Source organism: Girardinichthys multiradiatus, chromosome 2 (genome assembly GCF_021462225.1).
Source record: "Girardinichthys multiradiatus isolate DD_20200921_A chromosome 2, DD_fGirMul_XY1, whole genome shotgun sequence".
Classification (NCBI taxonomy): Eukaryota; Metazoa; Chordata; class Actinopteri; order Cyprinodontiformes; family Goodeidae; genus Girardinichthys; species Girardinichthys multiradiatus.
Genome location: NC_061795.1, coordinates 24,602,426 through 24,616,458, shown reverse-complemented (window position 1 = coordinate 24,616,458; position 14,033 = coordinate 24,602,426). Strand labels below are relative to the sequence as shown.

At 39.6% G+C, this 14,033-nt stretch overlaps 2 protein-coding genes across 2 annotated transcripts; both read right to left on the bottom strand.

The window, feature by feature from the left end:
- Window positions 1-1,491: 1,491 nt before the first annotated feature.
- gatd1 (glutamine amidotransferase class 1 domain containing 1) lies at window positions 1,492-3,704 on the bottom strand. The gene is made up of 7 exons (XM_047350315.1): window positions 3,563-3,704; window positions 3,327-3,403; window positions 2,265-2,370; window positions 2,060-2,167; window positions 1,889-1,980; window positions 1,713-1,806; window positions 1,492-1,626 (listed from the first exon to the last, which is right to left on the bottom strand). Exons 1-7 carry the CDS (start codon window positions 3,609-3,611, stop codon window positions 1,511-1,513), a joined length of 642 nt encoding a protein of 213 aa, XP_047206271.1. The 5' UTR covers window positions 3,612-3,704; the 3' UTR covers window positions 1,492-1,510.
- Window positions 3,705-4,170: 466 nt separating this feature from the next.
- On the bottom strand, window positions 4,171-13,896 carry cd151 (CD151 molecule). Its single transcript, XM_047350326.1, has 8 exons — window positions 13,758-13,896; window positions 12,843-12,927; window positions 10,994-11,185; window positions 10,289-10,363; window positions 6,994-7,098; window positions 6,694-6,849; window positions 4,466-4,552; window positions 4,171-4,377 (listed from the first exon to the last, which is right to left on the bottom strand). Exons 2-8 carry the CDS (start codon window positions 12,924-12,926, stop codon window positions 4,318-4,320), a joined length of 759 nt encoding a protein of 252 aa, XP_047206282.1. The 5' UTR covers window position 12,927; window positions 13,758-13,896; the 3' UTR covers window positions 4,171-4,317.
- Window positions 13,897-14,033: the final 137 nt, after the last annotated feature.

The following is a 14,033-nucleotide window of genomic DNA, read 5'->3' as shown; positions in this document are numbered from 1 at the left end:
CCGCTGACGAATAAGTCAAAGATATTGTTTGCAGACCTCAAAGACTAGATTGTGCCAAAAATCTGGGGAAGAACACAGAATTTGTTGGGAACATTGAACGTCCTAAAAAATCCCTGAATTTTTCAGAAACTGGATACGTGAAGAACCACTAGAAAAGGCTGACTAAACTGGTTTAGTGGGGGAAGAAAGGCCTTGGTCAGAGAGGTGACCAGGAACCAAATTGCCACCAAGGCAAGAATTAAGTGTTCTCATTTAGATTGACTATCCAGATGTTAACCATTACTAACACAGTCTACCAAACAGGCCTTTATGATGGAGTTCCCAGACTCTGAACCCCCTCCTTGTTAAAAGGCTCATGGCAGCCTGCTAGAAGCACCACAGAGATTGTCAGATCAGTCAGTCATTTTCTATACCGCTTCTTCCGTCGTGGGGAAGCTGGTGCCCATCTCCAGCAGTCTTAAGAGGCAGGGTACACCCTGGACAGGTTGCCAGTCCATCGCAGGGCAACACAGACGCACACAGAACAAACAACCATGCACACACTCATTCACACCGAAGGGGAATTTAGAGAGACCATTTTACCTCACAGTCATGTTTTTGGACTGTGGGAGTGAGCCGGAGTACCTGGAGAGAACATGCAAACTGCATGCAGAAAGACCCCTGGCCAGGAATCAAACCCAGGACCTTCTTTCTGCAAGGCAACAGTGCTACCAACTGTGCTACCGTGCAGCCTGTTTCTCCCCTGGCCTGTTTTCAGACAAGGGGAGACAAAATAATTCTCCAATGGAGCTGAAACTCAGAATATAACTAACACAATCTCTTCTGTGAAGTATGGTAGTGGCAGCCTCATGCTGTAGGGTTGATTGATGTTCTGTGACACAAACTGATTAGTCTGCATCGAGGGTAAGAAGACAGCAGCCAGAAATGGAGTCTTCAAGAAAATCTTCTCCAGTTAGTTATGGATGTCAGACTAGAGCAAGAAAGTACACAGCCATAATAAAGAACTGGGTAAGGGCCCCACCAGAACCTGGACTTCTAGTCGAACATATCTGGAGAGACCTAACATGGCTGTCTACTGACACTGCCCATCCAAACTGTCAGACTGAACAGAACTCTCCTCTGCATGCTTTTTCTTTAGACAGGAATAGAGAGGATGGCAAACAACAGGGTGTCGAGCTTGTAGACACAAGTCCAAAAAGACTTGAGGTTGTGATTAACTAAGGAATGGTGGATTAACATGTTTTGTCAATAAAGAGCTGTTTTGCCCTGTTATTACTGGGTTCTGTGTGCAGATCATTAAGAAAAAAATACTTAAACCTAATTTAGAAAAAGTCTACAAATGTTGGAAAAGAAATTAAAGGTTGTGAATACTTTCTGGTTGCACTGTAGCAAGGCTAAGGTTCATTTGACAAGTAATGGTGTCCATGTGTGCAGCTGACCCCAGCATCTTCAATGGTTTGCTCAAGATAAATACTTGTTCACTGACACAGATCCAGACACTGGGTGACCTTTATTTAGCTTTACAAAGGAGGATGAGATTATTCACAGCAAGTGATGTCGACTGCAGATTCTGTCCAGTTATTAGATGTCTGTCCACAACTACATGCACGCTATCTTCTTGACTTGCTGGGAAATAGAGATAAACGTTATGCAGTTTGAGAAACAATCATCCAAGTATTTGTTTTGGGTCCATGTGAAGCGCAGTCGCTCACCTGTATAAGATCCGCCGCTGTCTTTCACAAAATCTTCCACAATAAGGGGAAGGTTGGCAAAGTCGGGCTGACGCACCAATTCAAACACAGACGGCTTTGAGGGAAACATCACTTATTAGGACGATTGTACACATCATCAGCCTGAGTACATATCCCCCCTGTAAGAGAACACTAACCCCTGTTAAGCTGTAACCACCGAAAATCCACGTCTGGCCCTCGGTGGCACAGCACAGCGCTGACACTCCCTGTCCAACAGCACACATGGGCTCTGCACAAGAGGGAGAAAAGAAAAATACAGCAAGGACTGAGGCTGTTACAAAAGACATTAACAGAAGTCTGGAACTGACTTTGCTGGGAGATAAACTGTGTGAGAATTCGGTGCATGGAGCCGCTGTGTGCCAGGTCGCTCGGCGCTCCGGGGCAGTCTGGGATGAGCAGCGCCTGGTATCTGGCACCTTGGAAAAGATCGTTGGGACATAACTGAGCAGAGTCCAACCAATATCAGCAGCAGACATAACATAGCTGATGGACTGTGAAACTGAATCTTCTCACCATCTATAGATTCGAGTTTGGCTGGTGTTGCGTAGGACTTCACATTAAAGTCCTGCACCCATCTGGCTGTGCTTTCATCAACTCCCACAAAGTCTATTGTCTTCCCCTGTGATTCCAAAGAACACAGAGGAAAATAAAACACAGGAAGCACTGACGTCACACAGCGTTAAATATAGGATGAACAACACGAGGTAAAGAGTGGCAAGTGAATTAGGCTGAATCTTAAGTTAGTTTGCATGAACCTTACCAGATATCTGCAGTCTACTCCTGGGAAATTCCAGAAACAGGATATTACGCTAACTGAGATATGCAGATTTTACCCTTCCTATCTCTGATCAGCAGGTAAAAATCTGCTTGATTTTTTTCCTCGTTCAACAAAGGCATGAAAACTGAAAAAAAGCCCACATTTATTCGGTCTACAAACCAATTAACAAAGTGCATGTTTCTTGACACAATTTCTTCTCAGTTTACTAAAAATTCTACCAATATTGGAGACATATCGTTTGATGCATTGCTACTGATTATCCTGTAATCCCATCATTTCTTATGGATTCAAATCAACTATGCCAAGAGAGTTTACGGTAGGGATGCACTGACAAGGTTTTAACCGTTCTGACCTGCCGGTTAAAGTTTTTTTCTTTGCACTATAGCACATAAAAGAAATAAATATGTGCTGCGGATTTTTGGATAGAAATAGTAGTTTTTGGGTCCTACAGAAAATCAAGGAATTAAAACATTTCCCCAATTTATGCACCAACACATATCCACCTAACCTTTATCCTATTTTTATTAAACTAAAAAAAAGAGTGAATCAAAGTACACCTTGTTGATAAAACGTATAGTTAGAGATGTTCAGGGTATCATGAAATATCTCTGGGTCAGTTGCTATCAGTTTATGCTCCTGGAGGACATACTGACCACTTTCTCTCGCTATGCTACTTTCTCTTATTATTTTTGTATAGGTTGTTTAAGCAATGACGTTGTTAGGCGGTTGCACTTGCTATTTATTTGTTTATTCATTCATTCATCTGTATAGCTGTTTTCTGCCGTGCAAGCCCTTACCCCCGGTGTGGCGGTCTGCAGATTGAAAGTTGTGCTGCAAAGACTGAAGCACTGAAGAAACGATTTGGCTGAGACCCCTGAACGAATAAAGCACAGCAGTTTGACTTTTAAACAAGACAAGGCTTTGCAACAGTGCACTTAGGTATATTTTAGGTCAATGACAGATTGTAGCTAACAGGCTGTATAAATGGCGGCTCTGTTCTGATACTAAGCTACGGAAGCTGCAGTGGACTCACCTTGAGGAGAAGCGCTGGCCACTATTAAACAGGTTGGTTTCGCAGACATGTTATTTTTGCGCCTACAATGATTAAATTTACTAGTACCAAAAACGATCTAAGGAGGAAGTAAGGTCAGCTGACAACAACATCCGCAAAAAGAATTTCAAAATAAAAGCTCTAAATATGGATAAATGGTGATTGGAAATAAATAATCCAACCCATCACACAAGTTTACAGAAATCACAACTACTCTATTTTATATAAAAATCCATTAGAATTATGGCAACAATAATATTTGCGGCTTTCTCTCTCAATATTATGACACAGTATAATTATTATATAGTAGCCTATTACATTATGAGATACAAAAACAGAATGATGAGATGGCATCACATCATTATGAGTCACCTAAGGCATAATGATGATATATAAAGTTATATGAGGTGGCAAAGTCATAGTTTTTTGGCACGATGGAGGAGATGGGCCCTCACTAAATTCCTTGTAGTACATAAACTCACCCCTGTTTAAAAAAAAAAAAAACAGCATTTTTATCATAAAATGAAAGTAGATTGTAGAATTTTCTTGGGGGGGAAAAAAGAAGAGATTGGGGCTGTCCAGCAGCATCATAACATCTGCAGTATTTGTAATTTAAAAACACTTTTGTTATAATTTCAACTCCCAACTGTACAGCAACATTGTGGGAAATGTTGGGTTTTACATCATTTAAACAAAGGTTATACAGTCAAGAATGTGATATTAAAGGGGTTCCAATATCAGTACAGATCTTCCTTCAGGTTTCGACAGAGGCAGTAGGTGAACATCATCCCTACAAGCTGGAAGGAGACATAAACATAGAACTTGTTAGTTTCTCTTTCACATTTCAGAGGTGGTGGATACTCTTCTGTATTTTCCTCACTTTACCTGTAGAAATGCAATGCCAATACCCACTGCCCCGAGAATATATAGCTGGCTTTGGACGAAATTCTCTAGTTTCTCAATGCATCCTCCCTGGGTAGAAATGAAATAGAATGAGATAAAATCTGAATGTTCTGAAATATTTAGCTATAAATGGGACGTGAAGAAATTGTAAACGGATCCTTCCATCTTGAACTTTTCACATTTTGTCATTTTACAACCTAAAATTTCAATGCAATTCATTGGAAATTTATGTTATAAGCCAATGCAGAGAGGTGTGTAACTGGAAGAAAAAGAATACACGGTTTTCAAAATTCTTTACAAATCACAATTTTAAAGGTTTTGTGTGCATATTCACCTCCCTTTACTCTGAAAGCCCTAAATAAAATCCAGAGAAGCCACCCAGTTAACACAGTCCACCTGTTTGTAATTTAATCCCAGTATACATACAACCGTTCCTTGAAGCCCTCAGATGTTATTAGAGAACCAAAAGTATCATGAAGACCAAGAAACACAGTAGACAGGTCAGGGTTTGTGTTTTGGATTTTAAATCAGATTTAGGTTTAAAAAAGCAATACACCAACTTTAAAACATTTCACAGACATCACTGCAAAACTACCAAGACATGGCTGTTGACCTAAGATGACAGGCCTGGCAAGTAGAGCATTAGTTTATGAAGCTGTCAAGAGGCCCGTAGTAACTATGGAGGGGCTTCAGGGACCAACAGCTCAGGTAGAAGATTAGTTGTGCAATTCCCAGGTCCAGCCTTTATGGAAGAGTAGCAAGAAGCTATAAAAAGCAATTTTAGCAATTGTTTACAAGCTACACATGGGACACAGCCAGATGTGGGTAGTAAGTAGTTACATTTACTCAGTTACATTTACTTGGGTAGCTTTTTTAAAAAAACCAAAAAACTTATAGGAATAGTTTTACTGCACCATACTTTTTACTTCTTGAGTAATTTCATTTTGAAGCAATTTCTGGCTACTCTACCCACCCTGAATTACTTCACTGAATGAAGAGAAAACATGTTTTTACCAAAGCGCACACATGTGTGTCTCTGTCTGGGACTTCTGGTGTGTAAACAAGCTTCATTGTTCTAATGTTATTTTCTATCTGCTGAGCCCGTTGTGCCATTTAGAGGTCTGGTGAATACACAGTAAACAGTACTTTGCAATGTTCCAACATGTACACAATACCTAGGGTAAGTAATGATTTCAAAAGTTTTATGTTGTGGAAAACTGAGAGTTGGAAATGTGTGTTTCTTCTGCCCAAATGTATTTTGTAATTAAGTGATTATTTGTATAAATTTTTTATTACATTAGTGTGAGTACCAGAACCTGCTCATATTTTTTAATTTTGTCTGTATGATTACCTAATTTTTTACAAATTAAATCTGATTAAACAGTACTGCTTAAGCACTCATATATTAAGTAGCCTATTTTCAGAATATTTTCTTTATCTTACTTGAGTAATTTGCTTGAATGACTACTTTTTACTTCTAATTAAGAAAATATATTGAAGTAGTATTACTCTTACTCATACTGCCTACCTCTGGATACAGCAAATGTGTGGAAGAAGGTCTCTGGTCAGATGCATCCAAACTTGACCAACAGTGTACTGTATATTAACATGAACACTTCACCCCTACTGTGAAGCGTCATGGTGGCAGCTCTGTGGATGCTTTAATTCAACAGGTACATTGAAGTTGGTGCCATCTGATGGGACAATGGATGGAGCTAAATACAGGACAATCCTGAAAGAAAACCTTTTAGATGCTGACAGAGATTTGAGAATAGGGTGTAGGAGGGTGGCTTTAAAAATATAGCCAGAGCTATAATGGCATAGGATAGATCAAAGCCTATTCATTAAATTGGCCCAGTCAAAGTCCACTCTCCATCCAATCCGACTGAGGTTGAGCTGGTTTTGCTAAGAAGAATGATCAATGTTGCTCTCTAGATGTGAAAAGGTGGAAAGACACAACCCAAAAGACTTGCAGCTGTGACGGCAACAAGCAGTGAAGGGAGGAGCTGGAGACGACTGCACACCATTTTCTTTATTTAAAAAAATCTGTCAAAACCTTGCATCATTTTGCTTCCATTTCACATTTTCAAGCTTAACTTTGTCTTGTTCCATCACATAACATCCCAATAAAACACTTTGAAGTTTGTTGTTGCAACATGTAAAAAAACTAAAATGGTAAAGGGGTATGACTATTTGGCAAGGCACTGTACCTCCACCTTGTAGATGTTAGATGGATGGTCCCTGCGGCCGCAGAGTTTACTGGGAGTTTTACAGCAGCTGTCAGGAACAAGCCGCAGATTTTCTGACTCCTGGATCCATTTGTTGTCTGTCCAGTCAGAGAAGTTCTGACTTCCACAACACTTGAACTGAGTGGGTGGAACAAACAAAGAGGAGGAATGAGAAAATTCTGACTAAAACTTAGTTTAATAGTAAGGATTATAATTTTGCTCCTTCATATTGGTTTTACTTGGGTTAGTTTTCGCAGCTATAAAAGAAACAAATGTTTACACCTCTTGTTGTAGCTTGTCAACAGACTGCGTGATGCTCTCCTGGCCTGGCTGCTGGTATTTCTGCTGCATGGTTAACTTTAGGTTCTGTCTGAGCTCATTATCCAGCTGTGAGACAGGAGAAACACTTTAGTGTAGGAAGGAAAAAAAAAATCAGACGCTCCTCCTTTTAATAAAAATAGCCCGTGGTCAGGCTTCTTTCTTCCCTTGTAACATTCCAGTCTACCTGAGCAATGCCAACACATAACTCAGAACACATACCTGCAGATTCTCTAAACTCCTGATTCACCAGAGTGAATTTTAAATTAATTTAGGGGGTTAAAGCATTTTCTTGCTCCACAAAGTGCACAGACAAAATAAATTACAATTCTGGTCTGACGTTTACATACACTAATCATGGACATGAATGTCAAATTAAGTTTGGGCCCTTTGGGATGCACTTGAACTGATCTGCAAGAATTTTAAAGACGGGAATGTGGTGCAAATATTGAATTTATGACTAATATAGGATAACTGGGAATCCACACATAGTCAAAATTCCACACACAGGCTCAAATGTATACTTACACCCCCAATGAATATTTGTGTGAATAACCTTTTATCAGGTTGCACTTCAACCACTTTAACTGAATATTTAACAGACATTTGACAGAATATTTAACAGATATTTGACAGAATTAATAGAGTTAATGCCATGAACCGGGCTTTGAAGGACAGCCCACAAATTTGGAATAGGGTTGGAGCTTTTCCAGAAGTTTTTTAGCCTGCTTCATCCATTTATGAAGTCGTTTTGGTACGTATCTAGAAAGATTATCCAGCTTGAACACCTGTGTCCAAGTGTCAACCATTAGACCACTGCAATCAACCTCAGATGAGGGAATTGGTTAAGATGTTTAGGGGAAAAAAAAGGAATCACCAAGGCTTATACTGAAAAAGAGAATGCAAATATTTAGCTATTTGACCCCAATGATAAGAAGCATGTTTGGAGAAATTGAAGGTGAGGCTTTTCGAACCTAAGAACATTGCACCAACTGTCAAGCATGGTGGTGGCAGCATCATGCTGTGGGGCTGCTAGAGGTACTGCCGCATTGTGCGTGGATAAAACTGCGAAGATTGAGGACTGCCACGAACTTCACCTCAAATCAACAGCTAGTAGGTTGGAACTGGGAAACAATCAGGAGGTGATGGGAAAAGTCAGCTCACATTAAGCTTCTGGCATGGCCTTCCCAAAGCACCAACCTCAACACCATTGAAAATGTGGACAATGTTAAACAAAAACAGGTCTGTGCCAAAAAACTAACCAATTTAAAGGAACTCTACCACTTCTTCAGAGAAGACTTGTCAAATAGAAGCTAGTTAATGGCGACAAAAAGAGTGCGAAAAAGGGGCAACTGGCTAAGGAACATCTATCCAAATATAATGACTTTTATGACCACTGGGAATGCATTCCGCTTTTTATTAGAACTGTATATGAACTTTTGGGAGGAACAGATGCGAAACAGAAAAACACATGACAACAGATTACCTGGTGGCAGAAAGGGAAGCACTGCAACGAAGAAATGGGGGGAAGAAAGAGAGGTGTGAAAAGAATAGAAAAACAAGAGAAACAAAATGAAGAACATGCAGAGAAAGACACATGGAGTAAATCTCTACGGAGTGCAGCAGGTTAGTCATTGATGGTAGTTGCTGTAGGTTTCAACAATAAAAAGCAAGTAACAACATTCAAATTGTGTAAGGCAAGGTGATTTAAATACATGCAAAACAAAATTTAACTATTAATTTAAATAGCGATCATTTCTCAACAATGAATGAGCTGGTTCCGGTATACAGTATGTACAGTGCCATAAAAAAGTATTTGCCCCTGACAGAGTTCTAATGTTTTTTTTTGTCACACTTAAATGCTTTAGATCATTGAACTATTTTGACCTCAGACACAGACAACCAGTTAGAGTACCTACCCCCCCCCCCCCCCCTGTTAAATCATTAAATGATTGCTATTAACCAAATGTTTCCAGTTCAATTTTACTCCAAACATTGACTGATTACTGCCAGACATGTAGAATCAAAAAATCCTTTAAATAGAATCTGTCTGACAGCATGAAGTAGGCTAAAAGTCTTCGAAAAGCAAATATCATGCCCTTATCTAAAGAAATTCAAGAGATGATTTCTAAGGATTTGGGACTCCAGGGAGAGAAATTATCCAAAAATGGAGAACAGAAGTGAACCTTCCCAGGAGTGGCTGACCTAACAGATTTACTCCAAGAGCACAACAATGACTCATCCAGAAGGTCACAAAAGAACCCAGAAGGACATCTAGAGGACTGCAGACATCATTTGCCTTAGTTAAGGTTAGTAATTTATCAGCAACATAATACTGGGCAAAAATGGCATCCATTGGAGAAGTCCAAGGTGAAATCCACTGGGGACCAAAAATAACACAAAAAACAAACTCATACTGGCCAAAATAAACTCCCAAGACTTTAGCAAAATATGCTGTGGACTGACTAGACAAAAATGTTACTTTCTGGAAGGTGAGTGTTATGTTAAACTAGGCCCAGAACTAAAACAGCCTTTCAGAAAAATAAACATAATACCAACATTCAAATATGTTGGTGCTAGTGTGATGGACAGGGGCTGCTCTGCTTCTTCAGGACCAGGATTACTTGCAAATCGATGGCACCATGAACTTTATTTTATACCAGAAAGTCCTAAAGGTGAATGTCTGGACCATCATGAGCCATCAATTCATGACCTTATGCTCAACAACCGTATGCTGGACAATGATCTGAAGCACACTTGCATCCCAGTTATGAGAGACTAAAAAATAAACAGGTGATTCATGCATTTAAAACCTCTAATGTGGCTGAATTAAAAAAAAGAAATTCTGTAAAAATGTGGGTCTAAGCTCCATCACAGTGATGGAAAAGACTCATTGGCAGTTTTTTTAACACTGAAGGCTGTTTTTGCCACCCAGAATGGCACAACATGTTCTTACGTTTAAGAGATAATTATATATTTTCACATAGGTCCTGGTTGGTTTGGATACCTTCTCACCCTTAATAATGAAAATCATCATTTGAAAACTGTATTTTGTATTTACTCTGGGTTACTTTGTCGGATATTAAAATTTCTTAAAATAGGCCTGACAAAAAAAGGAAAACTGAATAAATCCATTAAGGGGCAAATAGTTTTTTACCCCTCACAAACACAGCACTGCATGTAAACAGGAAATGATATCAGATTGAATTAACACCAGTTACTATGTGCTTATATGTAAAGTAAAGACACAAAACCTCACCTCCTGGTAGTTAATATAAGCAAGGACTCCAGCGATGATTTCCAGCAGAAAAATACACAGCAGTAACACCAAATACTACAGAACAGACGTAAATTACATGTGTTAAAAAAATTCAAACTCAAGCATCTTTATCTTTATGTCAATGAAATACATTAAAGGGCTAAATGGGATTTTAAGGACTTATTGAAGTTGAAACTAAAGGAGATGAATCAAAACTAATAGATCTAGTAAATAACAGGAGGAAGGGAAGGAGACACTTTAAAAAGGCAGTGGTCCAAGGGGATATAAAAATAGACATAACGTGACACACTTTGTGCAGATTTGCTTTTGAATTGTATCCCCTCTCTGCAACTGCCTGCCTCTCTCTCTCTCTCTCTCACACACTGTGTGGCACGAGCAGCCGCTCGTGATGCTCCTCATTCCTCTGGCATGAGCTGAGCTCTAAATCTAAACTCTTAAGACACACACTGTGACTTTATCTGCTCTATGTCACTAGCATGCCTCACATATCGGGCTGCCCTGAATGGATGCAGAACAGACAGAAGGTCACCAAGAATTACCTTTCAACACACACTTCTCAGACTCATGCTCTGTGTTGCACAGAGGAACCAGAGAATGAATGCATGTCTGGTTTGTTATGTTTAAAAAGCTAACCAATGTAAGCTGTTGTGTTTTTTCAGTGTTTTGTGGGATCCATCACCTTACCACAATCAGGAGGCTCCTCATCTCCCTCAGGGTGGCGCAGCATCCGATTATCCCAGTCACAATCACAATGGCTCCAGCAGCTATCAGGATGTAAGCAGAGGCTGAGTAGAAGCTGGAGTTCAATAGACTGATGTAGTCGCTCTTATCCACCAGAGTCCACACTCCCACTGCCAACACGGCCCCTCCACCCAGCTGAGACACAGCATGCCAGATGTCAAGAATGCACCACATAACTTTAAGCAGATGTAACTTTACTCATGCAAACCACAAAACATCTAATTTACTTACTGTGAACCCCTACAGATCTGAGCTGAATTTGGTTTTATTATACAATGCATTTAAATATATAGTCAAATTCAATAAATCACAATATGTGTTCCAATGAGGCTTGTTTATCAGATTAAAATACCTTTTGAAAATAACCTTTAAGCAGGTATTAAACATATTTTTCATTAAGCCCATATTTCTGTATTATATTTTTTATTGGTTTGATGTAATATTCTAATCTTAAATGTTTTGTTTTCATTTGCTGTAAATAGATCCTCCTAATAAACCTAAATAAAGGCTTGAAAACACCAGTCTGTGTTTAATTGATTTTTATGTGCTTCACGTAGTGAACTGAGTTACTAAAATAAATAAACTTTTCAATAATACTGTAATTTATTGAAAATGGCTGTAAATGTAGATTTGAGGTTGTGCAGAAGCAGAATATCTTGTCCTTTAACTTGAATGAAAATGAAAAGTAATTAAGCCTGAAAAACAAACCAACAACAGTTTACATTATACCTGAAGTCTCTCTAATTGTTCATTCATAAAGTCTAAATAAATCCAAGTGGCCTAGATATAATTTCCCTACTGGTGTAGGGGACTTCCTTCTACTTTTTAGGGCCACAGGAGCCATTGTTTGACCACCAGGCGCTCTTCAGCGAGCCCCCCAGCCTCAGGATTGGCTCCAGAACAGTAACCCAGTTATCCTATACCGGTGAGGTTCACCTATTTGAGCCTTCATCTACAACTGAGGGCCCTGAACCTCCCTTAGTCTAATCTTTCCTCTAAAGCCATGATAGACACTTCCAGGGGTGAAGTCTCACAACATAGCCCTCAGGATCATAGGGGCACTCAATCACCTCCTCCACATTAAGGTGGTTTTTCTGTGGAGGGGCACAGTGGGCATGAAAGGCAGCTCCTCTAAATCAGAGGTTATGGTTCTTTACCGGAAAAAGATGGATAGTTCCCAGACTATGCCTCAAGCAGAGGATTTCAAGTATCTTGGACAAATGGATTTGAGTGTTCTCTGTAGTTACAGTATGTAGGCTCTGCTGTTGTGAAGAAAAAAAAGGCAAAAAGCAAAGTTCTTGATTAATTTTCTGTCTGTAAATGTTCCAGCTCTCACCTATGGTCATGAGATATGGATCATGGCCAAAAGAACAAAATCCAGTATACAAATGGTTGAAATGAGCTTGGCTCAGTCTTAGAGATAGGATGAGGAGCTCTATTGTCCATGTGAGAGCAGGAAGGAGGGCTGCTGCTCCTCAACATTAAAAGGAGTCAGTTGAAGTGGGTTAGGTATCTAATTAGGATGCCTCCTGGACACATCTCTTTGAAGGTCTTCCCAGCATTCCAATGGGAGAAGATCCAGAACACACTGGAGGGACTATATTTTGTTTCTGGCCTTGGTTTGCCTTGGGGTCCCCCAAAATAAGCTGCAAGGTCAATGGGTAGAGGGGTGTCTGGGTTCCCCCCTTTGACCTGTTATCCTTATGATCTTGAATAAGGGACGTTGGATGAATGGATGGATGGATGGATGAATTTCTTTTTTTATGTGAAAGTCTCTTCCTTGCAAACTTACCCAGAAACAAATGTTGAAGAGAAAAAGTAGGTATTTCAGACAAATTGTCCCACATTTATTTTTCTTCTCATGACGAGCTTCCATTCTGAAAAAACATATGTTCAAAGTCTGTAAACTTCATAAACATAGTAATCTTTACCAAATCCTAAAGATCCTTACAGCTCAGAGAGTGACCAAAAGAATTTAGGTTACACCTCAAACTCTGCTCTTTTACATGAGATTAGATTATCAGTGAAACTTGAATGATGTCAGGGTAAAACCTAAACGCCACGAGCTCTGGGTCTGATTAAAAGCTGTGACCTAAGTGCATTTCAGTAGTTTCCTCTTTCAGTCAGCTTTACTTCTACCTTTGTTGAGAAAATGTGAAGTACGGAGATAGGTTCAAACACAGCTATAGCTTTACTAAACGTACATGGCAGCATGCAGTCATTACAGACGTCATTTCTATAAACCAAAGTGTGACAAGAAAGCTGGCACCAAATCTATACAAGGGGGGCATGGAAAGCGCTCCGAGATGAAATCAGATATGTTGTGGGGAAAACATACTTAAAGACTTGTGTCACGTCAGCCAGCAGACTGTTGTATATTCCCCAACTTGGTAACTTAAGCTGATCCCTTACCCTACACCTGATATGTTTAACTTTTGATTTTATGAGGAAAAAGTTCCCGTTTTTTAAAAGTGAACTTTTGTAAGCTTACATTTAAAAAAAGTAAAGCTTTGTATTTGCGTATAAATTTATGTTAAAGATAAGCTGAACAAAACAGAAGAAAGTAGATATCAGAAAATGCATATATTTCAGTTAACAGTAAATGTTAAAACATTAGACAACGTTGATGCAGGCATTAAGTTATATTTAACCTGTTGTGTAATGGAAAATACTGCTCTCTTTTTTGTTGAGAGTAAAACAATCGTACCTGAATTTAGACGATGTGGCCCAGAGGGATGATGACTCTCAGGGTAACTGAGCAGATCCCACAAACCCTGCTGTAACTGTGTTACTGTTGCTGAAGCAGAACTGCAACAGTGTAAGTTCTCAATTGACGTTCACAAGTGTCTGAGCTTGTGTCCTCCTCTTTTGGCCTCACAGACAGCTCGCCCCTCTCCACGGTTCACACAGAGGACTTGTCTGCCCCCATCTGGCTACATATTCACATGGGTTTTACAACGCTTTTACAGATTTAAAAAAGGAC